General features: G+C 36.0%; 1 protein-coding gene across 2 annotated transcripts in view; it reads right to left on the bottom strand.

Moving 5' to 3' along the window:
• The window catches only part of gad1b (glutamate decarboxylase 1b), a 43,241-nt gene that overhangs the window by 22,928 nt on the left and 4,562 nt on the right, over positions 1-15,751 (bottom strand). For both annotated transcript variants that reach the window (XM_083563259.1, XM_083563258.1), the window contains exons 3-5: positions 10,816-10,878; positions 3,407-3,556; positions 2,154-2,396 (exon numbers count right to left, since the gene is read on the bottom strand). In XM_083563259.1, coding sequence (XP_083419385.1) covers positions 2,154-2,396; positions 3,407-3,556; positions 10,816-10,878 — 456 coding nt within the window. The remainder of the gene's footprint in view (positions 1-2,153; positions 2,397-3,406; positions 3,557-10,815; positions 10,879-15,751) is intronic.

Below are 15,751 nucleotides of genomic sequence, written 5' to 3'. Positions count from 1 at the left end.
GTTTTCAGTTTTAGAACCACGGACAGCTCCAGAAGGAACTATTTCAATATTATTGCCATTTAAATTTGTGTCTACTGTATTTCTCGATTTTTATAATCTTCTTAACTTCAGGAAAAAAAAAATCATAGTTACAACACTGGGAAATGTGGAAGCTCCTGAGAGTTTACATATAACATAATATTTTGCCTGATATGCATTTTCTCCTTGATTCAATTTATTATTGTTTGATAGTATTTTAGCTTAAATAAAGTATGTTAAGGTAATTGCATTTATTTCAACATTTTACATGATTTTTGATTACTTCTAAAATGGTTTTTTTTTTTGCTTCTTTCGTAAAGAATTTTTAGCTAGATTCAAATATTTATTTATTTATTTATTTATTTATTTATTAGTTTGTTTGTTATTTATTTATACAGACTCAATCAAAATCAAATTTTGTGATGTTTCAATACTTAAACACACACACACACACACACACACACACACACACACACACACACACACACACACACACACACACACACACACACACAATGAATGTAACAGCCTCTTAGGAATATGTAGACCTTAACTGCCTCCTTTTCTTTGAAACGCTTCTTAATGACATTCTTTCTCTCTTTTCATTACAGTCTCATTCAGACCCGCTTTAAAGCAATGTAATATTGCTAACAGGGTTTATTTTTCCCTTTCGGGACTGTTCTTGTTGGTTCGATTACAGAAAAAAAGGAGCAAAATAAACTAATAATTAAAAAATCTAAATCTCTGTCGTGTTGGTAAACAATGAATTGGCCAGAACAGGAGAAAGACTCCTGAGCTTGTGATATTTTCTACACCATCCCTTAGGGTGTGTTTAATTACTGCAGCTTTATCATTCAATATTTTTCCATATTTGCTTAAGTTACATTTCAATAACAGCCTGGTTTTACTTGTTATTATTCTGATTCTCTATATTGAATTGCAAGCACTTTTAAATGGGTTGCATTGGTCAAACACTCATGATCAGTACTTTTACTGTGCTCATAAACAAAATTTGACAATCAGGTTGCTATTGAACATACACACGATTAGATCATTCAAGTTGGCCTTGATATTTACTTCACTCTTTCTAGCAGTGAAATCCATTCCATTCCACCAGAGGAATGAACATAATGAAAAAGGGAGCCTCTTGCTGGGCGAACAATTCGCACCTTTCAAGAATAACATTGGTACGGACAGCATTAAGATTTTGAATGAACTGCTGCAATAACATTATAACATTAAAACCAAGAAGGCGAAGTTCAATAAAAGCACAGAATTCAGGACATTTTTCAAGACTGGCCACAGGAATGACCAAAACACATGGAAATTCCACTGTTTGGCCTCTAGGGTTTAACTATATGACTATCTAAAACAATACATACCCTCTTCTACATACAACAGCTCATGATGCAATCTTCACAATGTCAAACCTGAATGGGAGGTAGTAGCTCAGTGCTTATGGCATTGTATTCTGGAGGTCACAAATTTAAATCCCAGCACCACCCAGCTGCCACTGCTGGGCCCTTGAGCAAGGCCCTTAACCCTCAACTGCTCAGTTGTAGGTCGCTCTTTCTATTAATTTGTTTGCTGGCCTGTTTGTGTATTTATACTATTTCTTTTTTTATTCCTTTTATTAATTAGAAAAAACTTATTCACTCTTTTATTGATGAGTTTGCTGGGATTTATTGACAGGATGTCATGAACCATGCATCCAGCAGCTTTACTCTGATTCTACTGAGTATCCTGATTCTATCCAAGGAATATTTTAGGGTTAAGAAACCGAACAATCTGCAGGAAACCCATGTGGACATGGGAAGAATTGATCAGGAGGCTGTGAGGACAAATCCCAGCACTTCCATGCTGCCATTTTTTGGATTTAAGGCACAAAATATGATTATAAACTGTTTACTAGAACCTGATCTCCAAGGAATCAGAGCATCAGCCAGTCATACTTGTGGATGGTAGTGATTTATTATTGGTTTGAAACTGGTTAGACCTGTTTAAAAATCATACTTAATATCTAAAACCTCTAAACTTCATTTGCCCATAATCCATCATCCAGCTTTAATTAATTTATTCTCAATAAAGTAGACTCACACAAACACCCAGAACAGAATGCTGGAATGGGATTGTACCTGTGCGGACTCCGTACTTGAGCGTGTCCCTGCAGTCCACGAGGATCTGCTCGAGTGACTCGGGCTGGTCACAGAGCTCCAGGTTGAAGCCCTCAATGCCCTCCAGCAGCTGATGTGGATGGTGGAAGTCCAGGACTTTGGTGGATCTGTCAAACGTCTTGCGAACGTAATTGGTTAGAATCTCCATGACCTCGAGGAGAAACTGCATAGTTGGTTCTTCTCCATTTTTAGCAGGAAGTAAATCTGCAGTGGGACGGAGGTCATGTTCAGAACTCATGGGTTTTGCTTGACAGTTCAGTTTTACTATTGTTACTTTCATGGAGCATTTGTTTGTATTTCTGCCAGACTTAGTGTGTTTTTCTTTGTAAATATCTGTGGGGTAACATCGATAACATCAACCATAACTTTCTTGAGATAAAAGGGGTGTCTGTCTGTCTGTCTGTCTGTCTGTCTGTCTGTCTGTCTGTCTGTCTGTCTGTCTGTCTGTCTGTCTGTCTATCTATCTATCTATCTATCTATCTATCTATCTATCTATCTATCTATCTATCTATCTATCTATCTATCTATCTATCTATCTATCTATCTATCTATCTATCTATCTATCTATCTATCTATCCCTTTGTTTGCTTGCCTGTGTGTCGATTTATATTTTCGCTTATTAATGAATCTATAATTTTTTTATTTCTTATTTAATTTCATATCTTATAAATAAATACAATTATTTATGGTGTGGTTGGGTTTCTTTCTTTCTTTCTTTCTTTCTTTCTTTCTTTCTTTCTTTCTTTCTTTCTTTCTTTCTTTCTTTTTTTCTTTCTTTCTTTCTTTCTTTCTTTCTTTCTTTCTTTCTTTCTTTCTTTCTTTCTTTCTTTCTTTCTTTCTGTGTCTCCTTTTCACACACACTTTATTTGTGGTATATGTTACATACATTAGTTTTAACCTTTTAATAAAAAAAAAAAAAAAAAAAGTACCATGTGTCTGCTTGAACCTTTTTTTACTTCCTGTCTAATGCTGACCAGCTAAGTTATACTGTGTATCAAATGAATAAAGGCACATTATCTCTAGTAAGTATTTAAACTGGAAATGGTAAGTAAGAAAAGAGTAACAGTCCTGCTCTGGCATAATGTATAATAAATGTAAAATGTAAAGAAATCGGACTGATCTACACCAGATATATTCCTGCTGTAACCTGACTACCTAATGCACTTATATCTAAACAAGCAAAACTGTGTAAAGAAGTGATGGAGATCTCTTACCTCGAGCGAACAGGTTGGAGAAGTCAGTCTCGGTGCGGCTAAAGCGTGTTTCCTTCTCCCGGTTCTCCCTGTTATGACTTTGCTCTTTCTCTCTGAAGGATTCCATCATCCTTCCTTTCTCCTCCAAGCTGTTGTTCTTCTGAAGAAACCCTGCATCATTGCAAGACGATGAGGAATAAAAGCTGTTCAGAAACATCTCTAGATCCTTGTTCCAACCTACTTAGTGAACTAAATCTCCTGATACATGGCTTTGCATCTGAGTGACTAACAGACTGTATTTATATGTATTCTGTCCATACTTTAGAGCTGATTTTCACCCCCAACACAGTTCCGCCCGAGTGCTCAAGCTGCCTGACCCGAACAAAAAACGTGTCATTTAACCGCAGGCACTCAGATCTGATAGGGCTATAGATCTGATACACACTGCTCCCCAGGACACCAATCTATCACTGGGCTTTATTGCAGTAACTGGTGTGACGAAGAGACAAAAGAGCAACTGTGTCTGAATTGTGTCTAAAGTGAGACAGAAAGCATTGCTCACAATGCCGTTCCATATAACAAGCTCATAAAGCATTACAGAACAAATAAACATTTAATTTTATAAAGATGCCACGAATTAATGGAACTATAATGTTTGATTTCCCCACGTGCGGTGATTAATTAGATCACTGGGACGGAGAAGCCGGTTCTTTTTTATTATTATTATTTGTTCATTTATTGATTTGTTTCAATCTCTCGTGAAAAAAATAAAAAGCTGTTTTTTATACCAAAATGATTTGTTTAATTGTATCATAAAAATGTTTTATATGAAGGGAAGCATCACAAATCATCACAAAGTAAAATATAGAAAGCTAGGACTGATCAAATCACTGAGATTATACAGGAGATGAACAGATTCTACTCTTTTCATTTATTAATTTAAAAACATCACTGTATAAATTATTCATACATTTAAATAACTCATCTAAATCTATTTAAAAATCATTTAAATCCATCAGCAACCATCAACACGATACACACCTGCAGCACAAGTCCCACTCCAGCTGTCAGATTTATACAGTAATCAAATACAAGAATTGGCAGAATGTATTATTATGATTGTTATTACTATTATTAATATTATTGTTGATGATGATGATGATGATGATGATGATTAATAATAAATAAATAAAATGTAATGTAAATGTGTAAATATTATTATTGTTATTATTTTTTACCGACAACAATAGCAACAGCAACAACAATAATAATGAGAAGAGGAAACAGAATTGTATTATCATAACTTATTATTATGATGATATTGATGATTATTATGACACATTGTGTGTTTGTTGATTATTAATGCATAATAATAATAATGAAAAAAAATATTAATGCAATGTAATGCAAATCAATGTGTAAAAACGAAGTCAACAATGACATAATAGTAACAATATCATATACTTGTTATTTCTATCTATCTATCTATCTATCTATCTATCTATCTATCTATCTATCTATCTATCTATCTATCTATCTATCTATCTATCTATCTATCTATCTATCTATCTATCTATCTATCTATCTATCTGTCTGTCTGTTTGTTTGTTTGTTTGTTTGTTTGTTTGTTTGCTTCTTTAAATCAATGGAGAGTTAAGTATAAATTATGGCTCATCCAATACACCGTTATTGATTAAAACCACCACATAGGCTGTGCATTTGCTTTATAATAAAACTCTTCTTCTTCTTCTTCTTTCGGCTTCTCCCGTTATGGGTCGCTACATCAAATCATCCGTCTCCATACCCCCCTGTCCTCTACATCTGCCTCTTTCACACCAACTACCTGCATGTCTTCCCTCACCACATTCATGAACCTCCTCCTTGTTCTTCCTGGAGGCTCCATCCTCATCATTCTCCTACTGATATACCCCGTGTCCCTCCTCTGCACATGTCCAAACCATCTCAATCTCACCTCCCTCACCTTGTCTCCAAAACATCCTACACGCGCTGTCCCTCTAATAAACTCATTTCTAATCCTGTCCATCGTCATCACTCCCAACGAAAACCTCAACATCTTCAGCTCTGCTACCTCCAGCTCCACCTCCTGTCTTTTACTCAATGCCACTGTCTCTAATCCATACAACATCTCAGGTCTCACCACAGTCCTATAAACTTTTCCTTTTACTCTCACAGATACTCTTCTATCACAAATCACTCCTGCTATCACTCTTCTCCACGCACTCCACCCTGCCTGCACTCTTTTCTTCACTTCTCTAACACACTCTCCATTACTTTGCACTGTTGACACCAGGTACCTGAACTCCTCCACCTTCTCCACCTCTTCTCCCTGCAACCGCACCCCTCCACTGCCCTCCCTCTCATTCACACACATGTACTCTGTCTTCATCACAATATCATTTGCTTTATTTTAAAACTAATTTAGATGTATTATTTACATTTCATGTTAAATTGCTGAATAATACAAATGCAGGATTTTCTAAATTCAGTGATTAAAATGACTGAAATTTTTCATGTGACATCTTTATTTATTTATATATTTTTCTATAACTATTTTACAAAATATATGTATTTTTCTATATTTTAATCAGCAGCACTGGCCCGGTTACATGATCAGGAAGATCTGATGATTAAATGTCGGCACTGTTACAGGGTATCGCCACGGAACAGATGAGGAGCTTCATTGTGACGAATGTCTGAACGAGACCATAAAAAAGACAGAGTTTTCCCAAATGCATTGTTGCAGTTCAAATTCCTCGTAGCAAAAAAAACAACAACCTGGGAATGATTTGGTCATCTGATTCCCAGTGGACTATGATTATCTCTGTGCAGTGTGTCGAGTGTGTGTGGGTGTGTGTTATCACACAAAAACAGACAGAAACACTGCAGTGGTGCTCATATTCAGCTTCAGATAAGAGCTAAAGACTATTCAGATTTATGCAAATTATTCGGTGCTGCTGATTTTCTCTGGTTTTCGCACATCAGGTTCGACAACAACACAGTTTCTTCTGACTCCTTTATTTTAACACCATAATCACCCCTTTACCAAATAGTGCTTATATTCATACGGTCAAGATTCTGTTTGTTAAATACGACATAGCAAATTAGACGTCAAATATATGTGAAACCTGCCATTTACCAATTAACAAGTATTTCTATTTTAAATTCATTTAATTCTTTTTTTTTTTTTTACAGATTTATCACTCTTTGATATACGGGGGCAGTTAGGGGCTGTTAAAGAGGCTCTTAGGAGGCTGTTTGGGGCTGTCTGGTCTGATAGGTGGCTTTACGGGAGCTGTGATGGGGCTGTAAGGAGGCTGGTTGTACGGGTACGGGTCCTGGAGGCTGTGTGGGTGGTGTTGGGAGACCGTGAGGGGGCTGTGAGGTTAGTAGTGTGAGGAGGTTGTTAGGAGGCTATTAGGGAGCTAATATTGGATATAAGTGGACTATTTTGGGCTGTGGTGGGCTTTAATATGGTGTAAAGAGGCTGTGTTGGGTGTTGTTTGGGTGCTGCTAGGAGACTGTTAGGGTATTGTCAAGGGATGCTAGGAGGGGGGCTGTGAGGGGGTTGTTAGCAGTCTGGTAGGGAGCTAAGATTGGACGTAAGTTTGGAAGTTTGGGTTGCTGTTTTTGATGATGTGTGGGGTCTGTGAAGGTGTTGTCAAGGCATGTTAGGGGTGTGAGGGTGCTGTTGGGAAGCTGTGAGGGAGTTGATATTGAATGTGAATGGGCCAAATGGGGCTGTGAGGGGCTGTTAAGTAGTGTGAGGGGCTGTATGGGCTGTTTGGGGCTGTGAGTAGGACTGTTAGGGGGCTGTGAAAGTGTTGATGGGGTGAACTTAGGGGGTTGTGAAAGGGCTGTTTAGGGCTGTGAGAAGGACCGTTAGGGGGGTGTAAGGGGGCTGTTTAGGGCTGTGAGGAGGACCGTTAGGGGGCTGTTAGTAAGCTGTTTAGGGCTGTGAGGAGGACCGTTAGGGGGCTGTGAGGGGGCTGTTTAGAGCTGTGAGGAGTAATGTTAGGGGGCTTTGAGGGGGCTGTTTTGAGCTGTGAGGAGTAATGTTAGGGGGCTGTGAGGGGGCTGTTTTGGGCTGTGAGGAGGACTGTTATGGGGCTGTTCAGGGCAGTGAAGAGGACTGTTAGGGGGCTGTAAGTGGACTGTTTAGGGCTGTGAGGAGGACTGTTAGGGGGCTGTAAGGGGACTGTTTAGGACTGTGAGGAGGACTGTTAGGGGGCTATGAGGGGGCTGTTTTGGGCTGTAAGGAGAATCGTTAGTGAGCTGTTTAGGGCTGTGAGGAGGATCGTTAGGGGGCTGTGAGGGGACTGTTTAAAGCTGTGAGGAGTAATGTTAGGGGGCTATGAGGGGGCTGTTTTGGGCTGTGAGGAGGACTGTTATGGAGCTGTTTAGGGCAGTGAGGAGGACTGTTAAGGGGCTGTAAGGGGACTGTTTAGGGCAATGAGGAGGACTTTTAGGGGGCTGTGAGGAGGCTGTTTAGAGCTGTAAGGAGGACTGTTAGGGGGCAGTGAGGGGGCAGTTTAGGGCTGTGAGGAGCACTGTTAGAGGGCTGTAAAGGGGGCAGTTTAGGGCTGTAAATAGGACTGTTAGGGGGCTTTGAATGGGCTGTGATGAGGACTGTTACGGGGCTGTGAGGGAGCAGTGAGAAGGACTGTTATGGGGCTGTTTAGGGCTGTGAGAAAGACTTTTAGGGGGCTGTGAGGAGCATTGTTAGGGGGCTGTTTAGGGCTGTAAGGAGGACTTTTAGGGGGCTGTAATGGTGGCCGTGAGGAGCACTGTTAGGGGGCTGTTTAGGGCTGTGAGGAGGCTGTATAGGACTGTGAGGAGGACTTTTAGGGGGCTGTTCAGGGTTGTGAAGAGCACTGTTAGGAGGCTGTGAGAGTGGAAGCTCATTACACTGCACTAACAGGTGATAAAAAAATAAACTGGAATAAATCATCATCGCATCATTTAACAACAAAACTGTCCTGGCATTGATATAACATTGATATTGACCTTCTTGGTAATGTGTTGTTTTGGTGGTGATTTTCAATGCTGCATAAATGTTTGAGTCGATACAGTTTTAAAAATGTAAATTTAAATCTTAAATTTAGAACAAAATTAATAGAATCAAACATCTCTCTCTCTCTCTCTCTCTCTCTCTCTCTCTCTCTCTCTCTCTCTCTCTCTCTCTATACATATATATATATATCCCTCCGCTCTATTTGTCCTATTTGCTTATTATAGTTGAATGAATTTTCTCATGTGGATTCTGGTGGACTTTATAAAGAAAGTGCGCTCAGACAGACTCCAGAGACCGGTCTATATCTCAGCTCTAAACTAGGCTGTTAGAAAGAAGAGGGAGTTCGGGTCTTTCGCATTCCACTATTTGTCTATTGGCTTTGGTTCTGTAAATAATTACTGTTTCTCCCAGGAGGACACGGAGCACTGAGCCTTCCAGAAGAACGACACTGAGCTCACTCCAGCCTTGAGGCTTTCATCACTGCTCACTGACCTTTCAGCTCCATCCCCCTGATACACAGTTCTCTACGGTGAAAAAGTGTTATTTCTGCTGGGTAAAGTGTACACAATATTTTACACCAATCTTATTAAACACACTATACTCATACTCCACTGACTTTACAGATACGTGACATAAACGTTAAACAATCTCATGATTCATACATGAAATTGACTTTGAGCTCAATGGCACTGTCGACCTTAACCTATTTTTTTACATGTGATACATATATGATTTATTTATGCAGCTGTAATTATTTACATATTTTACATATTATATACATATATAATATACATTTTATATTTTTTAACACATGATTTGCACATGATTTACACAGAACATGTATTTTGTATTTACACACATGATTCATTCATTTCTTTTACATTATATAAGATTAATTATAACAATATTTACAATATTCATTCATTTAATATACAAACAGTAATATTGTTTGTACATTTTTTATGGAATTTTTTCTACATTCTTTCATTTATCAAATCTTTCTTTTACATTTCTTTTATTTTGCATTTGTGGTTTAATTATTATTATATAATTTTTAGTGTTGTAATTATTTATTATTTAGATTTATACGTACATATATATATATATATATATATATATATATATATAAATTAGCATTTTTTATTATTAAAATTTTTTTTAAATGTATTTTTCAAATGCATTTTTTAAGAAGATGTGATAATAAATAAATTCAAATATATAACATAAAATTTATTTTTTTTTACATGCAGGGTTTGTTGTTATTATTTTACACACACACACACACACACACACACACACACACACACACACACACACACACACACACACACACACACACACACACACACACACACACTGATCAGGCATACCATTATGACCTGCCTAATATTGTGTTGGTCCCCTTTTTTTTTTTTTTTTTTTTTACCAAAACAGTCGTGACCGTCGATCATTAACAGCATTTACTTCTTCAGCAATTTGAGCTACAGGAGCTCGTCTGTTGGATCGGACCACACGGACCAGCCTTCGCTCCACACGTGCATTAATCACTTCACCGCCCATAATGTTATAATGTCATAACGTTATGCCTGTGTATATTATGAATGAACCAGAGGATCGGATTAACAATAAACTGCATTATGCTGATTCCATATTTCATGAGTTAAACAGCAAATGGCTTTCATTAATCTCATGACTCCATAATGGACAATATTTTGTATGTAGAAGATTGAAATACACAATATGTAGACAGAAGTATGTGGACACCTGACCATAAGATTGGTATGTGTTTTTTTAACATCCCATTTCACGTGTAGTCTTGATTTGCTGTTAAAATAATCTCCACACTTCTGGGAAGATGTTCTACTAGATTTTCGAGAGACCATATAAAGATTTGTGTTCATTTAGCTACAAGGGTGTACAATCGGTGAGGTGAGGTGAGGAGGCCTGGGGTGCAGTCAGCATTCCAATTAATCCCAAAGGTGTATAATAGGATTGGATCTCCTCCACGACATGTAAAGCATATCTTCATGAAGCTGGCTTTGTGGGTAATGTGATGCTGAAAGTCAGGTGTTCCAATACATGAGTCTATATAGTGTATATTATGCATTAAAAGAAAGAGATCAGGAAATCTTTTGGGACTGAGCGTCTAGGGTGATGGGAACCAGCAATGACAGTGCTGCTCTTTTCATCTCTCATTTAGGACACAGTACAATCCAGAATGATCAACAAACACTACAGATGATTTAAAGGAGCACAGAGAGACACAGAGAGGCCTCGTGGTAACTATGCTGTCACAGAGGACGGCGAGGTTAAAATCCCGGTCAGATCTGAACACCTTCAATGTGAGAAAAGGCTTTGGATTTACGTAGACAGGAAATAAAGAAATAAATCAACTCACCGCAGATCTTCATGCCCAGTTTGCGGGTGCAGCCATGTGCGACTCCATACCAACCATCACACGCTACAAAGAGAGGAAATCAGAGCTGCTCAGTGTGTGTACCCGACATTTTAGGTTTTTATGAGGTGGAGAGAAATGGAGCCTGAGAGAGCACCAAATGGAGCCTATGATGCAGTGACAAATCCATGCTGTGATGAATGAACTCCTACTCGAACCTGAACAGGCGTTTTTTTCTTTAACCAAGTCCGTGAATGTGTGTGTTTGTCTCCTACATTTCCTTACGAATTATTCATGTATCTTGATACAGTAAAACTGAGATGATGCCATAAAGAGATAAATAAGCAAGTCAATAAATAAGTAAATAAATAAATAAATAAAACATGCTTGTCAAGCCTTTGACATTACTCACATTACGCTTGAGGAGTGTAAATAATGACATCGCTAGATATGTTTCCAAGTGTTGTGCTATAGGATTAAGATTTTTAAAAGAACAAACCAGGTTTTGACATTGATTAGAAGGATTTGTTCAATAAAACCTGGTGTGAATTGGCCCATAGATTTGGTCCATTTCCAGGCTTTTTATTGGTCCATGTCATAGATCCAACCACAACACGTCTTTTCTACTTAAAAATACTACTTCTACTATTAATAATAATAATAATAATAATAATAATAATAATAATAATAATAATAAATTTTATTTAATGACGCCTTTTAAAACACTAAACAATTCAAACCAGATTCAAAGATCAGATTAAAGCAAACAAAGACCAATAATGATGTCATTATATGAGGTGATTTATGTGAAACACGAGTTTCAGGGCCACAGTATAAGTAGCTGCTTAGAGCTTCGGGATCACCGAGGACGTAAAAAGTACACTTTAGTATCATTTGTCAGAAGGTTTATGCATCAGACATTCAGAGGATCTGACTTAAAATGTAAAAAGAACAGAAATAAAAACAGGTTTGCTAATTAATATATGTAACTTATGGGGGTGATGTCACAAGTGATTTCACAAGTGATTTCACCACTTCTGCCAAACTTATTCTTATTCTAATGACCATTCTACCCATATTAGATTATGGAGACACTCTATATTGGGTTGCTTGTAATTCCACCCTATCAAAACTTGATGCTCTTTACCATTCTGCGATCAGGTTTGCCACAAATGCTCCTTTCAATACACACCACTGTGCTTTAACTGGCCCTCCCTTCACAATCGCCGTAAAATTCACTGGTTCACCTTCATTTATAAGCCCCTTCTCGGCCACTCACCTCCTTACTTAGGTCACTTGCTGCAGCTAAAGGCTGTCACATATAACACCCGGTCCTCACTTCGTTTTCAATTAAGCATTCCTAAAACCAACTCTGCGTTTGGTCTCGCATCTTTTCAATCTGCTGCCCCTCGCGACTGGAATGCTTTACAAAATACTCTCAAACTGGATAAATTCATTCCAGTTTCATCCTTTAAAAATATGTTAGATTTGTTCACGGATATATGCGGTTGCTTTTCTACATAATTTTGTTTTAAAATGTATTTATGTAATTGTTAACCTGTATGTATTTTTAATGTTTTGTATTTATTTAAGCCCTACTTCCCTTTCCCTAAGTGGTTATTCCACTTGTCAGGCCGCCATTGTAAATAAGAACCTGTTCTTAATGACTTGCCTGTAAAAATAAAGGTTAAACAAACAAGCAAGAAACGTTTTTCAGCTTTTTTTTTAGCATTTTGGTTTTTTTTTATGCTTTCAGCTTGTGGCAATGGAAAAATGGAATGAAAAAAAAAACTTGTTAACTAGATAGTGAGTATGAAACATTTTAATAAATAAATTCAAGAACCATGAAGATGGATTTGGACTGTAATTAATATAATCGGTTTGCTGCAGTGGCTCAATTTTTGCATTCAATTTTCAATTTTCCATCAGGGAACAGCTGATTACCAAAAACAATGATGGAACTGTAATGAATGGAGATTCAGTGCCACCCAGATGAGGATGGGTTCCCTTTGAAAGCTGGTTACTTCTGTCTCATACCATCTCGGGACGTCTTCACTTTCCCCTGTAACCACTTATTAGATATAAACTTATAGGCACTTAAATGTATATTCACAATTTATGTTTCTCTGTAAAGCTGCTTTGGGAAAATGTACATTGTTAAAAGTGCTATACGACTAAAATTAAACCGAAACAATTGCATAAAAAGATCAAGAACGCGGAAATTGTACATGGTTAAAATGCATTATGATTGATATTCTTATCTTTTACTGATTTTATTTATTTAATAGTGGGATATTTACATAGATGTATTGATTTCAATAATAAAAAAAAAATAATGGAGAAATAAATAAATTAATAAATAAATTAAAATGAAAAAAAGCAGGCGGGCAAATAAATGAATAAATGAATAATAGATAGATAGATAGATAGATAGATAGATAGATAGATAGATAGATAGATAGATAGATAGATAGATAGATAGATAGATAGATAGATAGATAGATAGATAGATAGATAGATAGATAGATAGATAGATAGATAGATAGATAGATAGATAGATAGATAGATGGATAGATAGATGGATGGATGGATAGTCCAAGATAATGAAGTATAAATTTTTTTGTTTCATGAATATATAAAATTGATAAGAATGGAGTGTGTTTGTGTGTGTTTTTTTTGTGTGTGTGTGTGTGTGTGTGTGTGTGTGTGTGTTTGTGTGTGTGTGTGTGTGTGTGTGTGTGTCCATCTTTGCTTAGAACACCGAGTTTAAGAAACCAGTGTCATGTGTTTCTGATTCTGATCAGGATTACTGCAGTGATAAATTGACTGTATATACACTATGTGGACAAGTGTATTGAGACACCTGACTTTTCTGAACCCTTAGTTGCTCCTCCATATGTGAAGGCACACGTTTGTAAATTTTTGGATGTGGTAGAATTACACATACCCTTTACTTGAACTACTGTAGGAGTCTCAAACCTGTTTCAGCATGACAATTCCCCTGTGCTCAAAGCCAGCGCCATGAAAATTTGCTATGCATAGTTTGGAGTGGAAGATCTATTGTTATAGAGTGCTATCCTTAACCATACTGAACAGCTTTCCAATGAACTGGAACAACATCCCAGGCCTCCTCATCGCACCTGAATCTCCACAAGATTATTATAACAGCAAATGAGGACTAAATGTGGAATGGGACGTTTAAGAAGCACACAATAGTCCTATAGTCAGGTGTCCACAAACTTTTGTTCATATAGTGTGTAAATATGGGGCAGTAAATCACAATGTGAAATCTGTGAAGCACAACCAGGGGGTTATATTGATTACATTGAGGTAATACAGTATAACAGACTTTAAACCAAACCTCGATAACTCACACAAATCTCTGTAAATAACATCATCACCTGATGTGTTCAAAAATTAACTCAGATTTTGTCACCCACATAAACATAAACACAGCAAAAGATAAAATCCATATAAAAAATGGAATAGGGGAATTTAATATTTACAATAAAAAGAGAAAATGTTATTATAAAAATGAAATATTTAGTGTATCAATTTTTTTTATTTATACAGTATTTGTGTGTGGGAAGTTGAGGTAGTAGGTGTCAGTGTAAGATTCAGGAATAAACCACCACAGACCTGATAATACTGTATATTGTGACAAAATGTATGAAATAATACAAAATTTGAGTGTACTTTTTTTAGTGTAAAGAACATATTTACTTTTAATCACCACATTATCTGTGTAAAGCTGCTTTGAGACCATGTTCATTGTTAAAAGCGCAATACAAATAAAATTGAATTGAATTGAATTAATTCTGATTTGATAAATTTATATCTGACTGAATATTTTGACTCTTTAATAAAGCATTAATTACTCTTTACACCAAATATATATATACACACATATATATATATATATATATATATATATATATATATATATATATATATATATATATATATATATATATATATATATATATATATTTATATATTTATATATTTAGTGTACAAAAAAATTAGATATAAATAGATGCCCAAAGTTTTTATTCTAAAAGGGGCAAAAAAACCCTCCTTGAAGCTGAAAGTAAATTTGCATGATCCCAAACTGCATTATATATAAATAAATAAAAAAAAGAGTTGCCATGATTCCTTTTATTTATATCATAATATTTAGAATTAAGCAAAAAAAGAAAAAAGAAAACATGACTCTGTAATCTGCTTAACTAATGCACATTTAAATTTCAATGAAACATAATAAATAGTGGAATATAAGCTTTCTTTCTTTCTTTCTTTCTTTCTTTCTTTCTTTCTTTCTTTCTTTCTTTCTTTCTTTCTTTCTTTCTTTCTTTCTTTCTTTTACAAATTGGGCTTATTGAATTTCATTGACACTATACATTTTTCTTTTCAATGTACATTTTTCGCAGTTTAAAATTAAAAGTTATATTAAATATTAAATAATAAATTTAAATGATTAATTTAAAAATTAAAGTTTTTTTCTACCAGTGGCTTCCCCCCCCCCCCCCCCCATTTTTTATACATGAAATGGCATCAAAAGTCATCATGAGCTCTGCCATCTTTGCTATTCACTATTTATAAATGCCTTCCTTCTGGTTTATTTATTTATTTTAATTTTGTATTTTTTAGGATGAATTTTATCACATGTAAATGTTTTTCTTTTTTATCAGTAGTCCATAAAATTCATATTTAGAAAGTATTATTTGTACCTAATTTGTTCTGATAACAGATTCATGATTTCAGTTATAAGACACATATGAAATGACAGAAATATGATTCCACTTCGAGAAAGGCAAAAATCCATAGAAGGATTTATGGGTTTGATAAACATGTATACTATTAAATGTATTTTAACTGTCTTGAGGCAATTAATGGCATTTATGTTATAGTTATATTTATCTGGCTACAACATGTTTTT

The sequence above is a fragment of the Silurus aristotelis genome (genome assembly GCF_946808225.1).
Source record: "Silurus aristotelis genome assembly, chromosome: 2".
Lineage (NCBI taxonomy): Eukaryota > Metazoa > Chordata > Actinopteri > Siluriformes > Siluridae > Silurus > Silurus aristotelis.
Note: the sequence above shows the minus strand (reverse complement) of the source record. Positions and strands in the feature narration are given on the sequence as shown.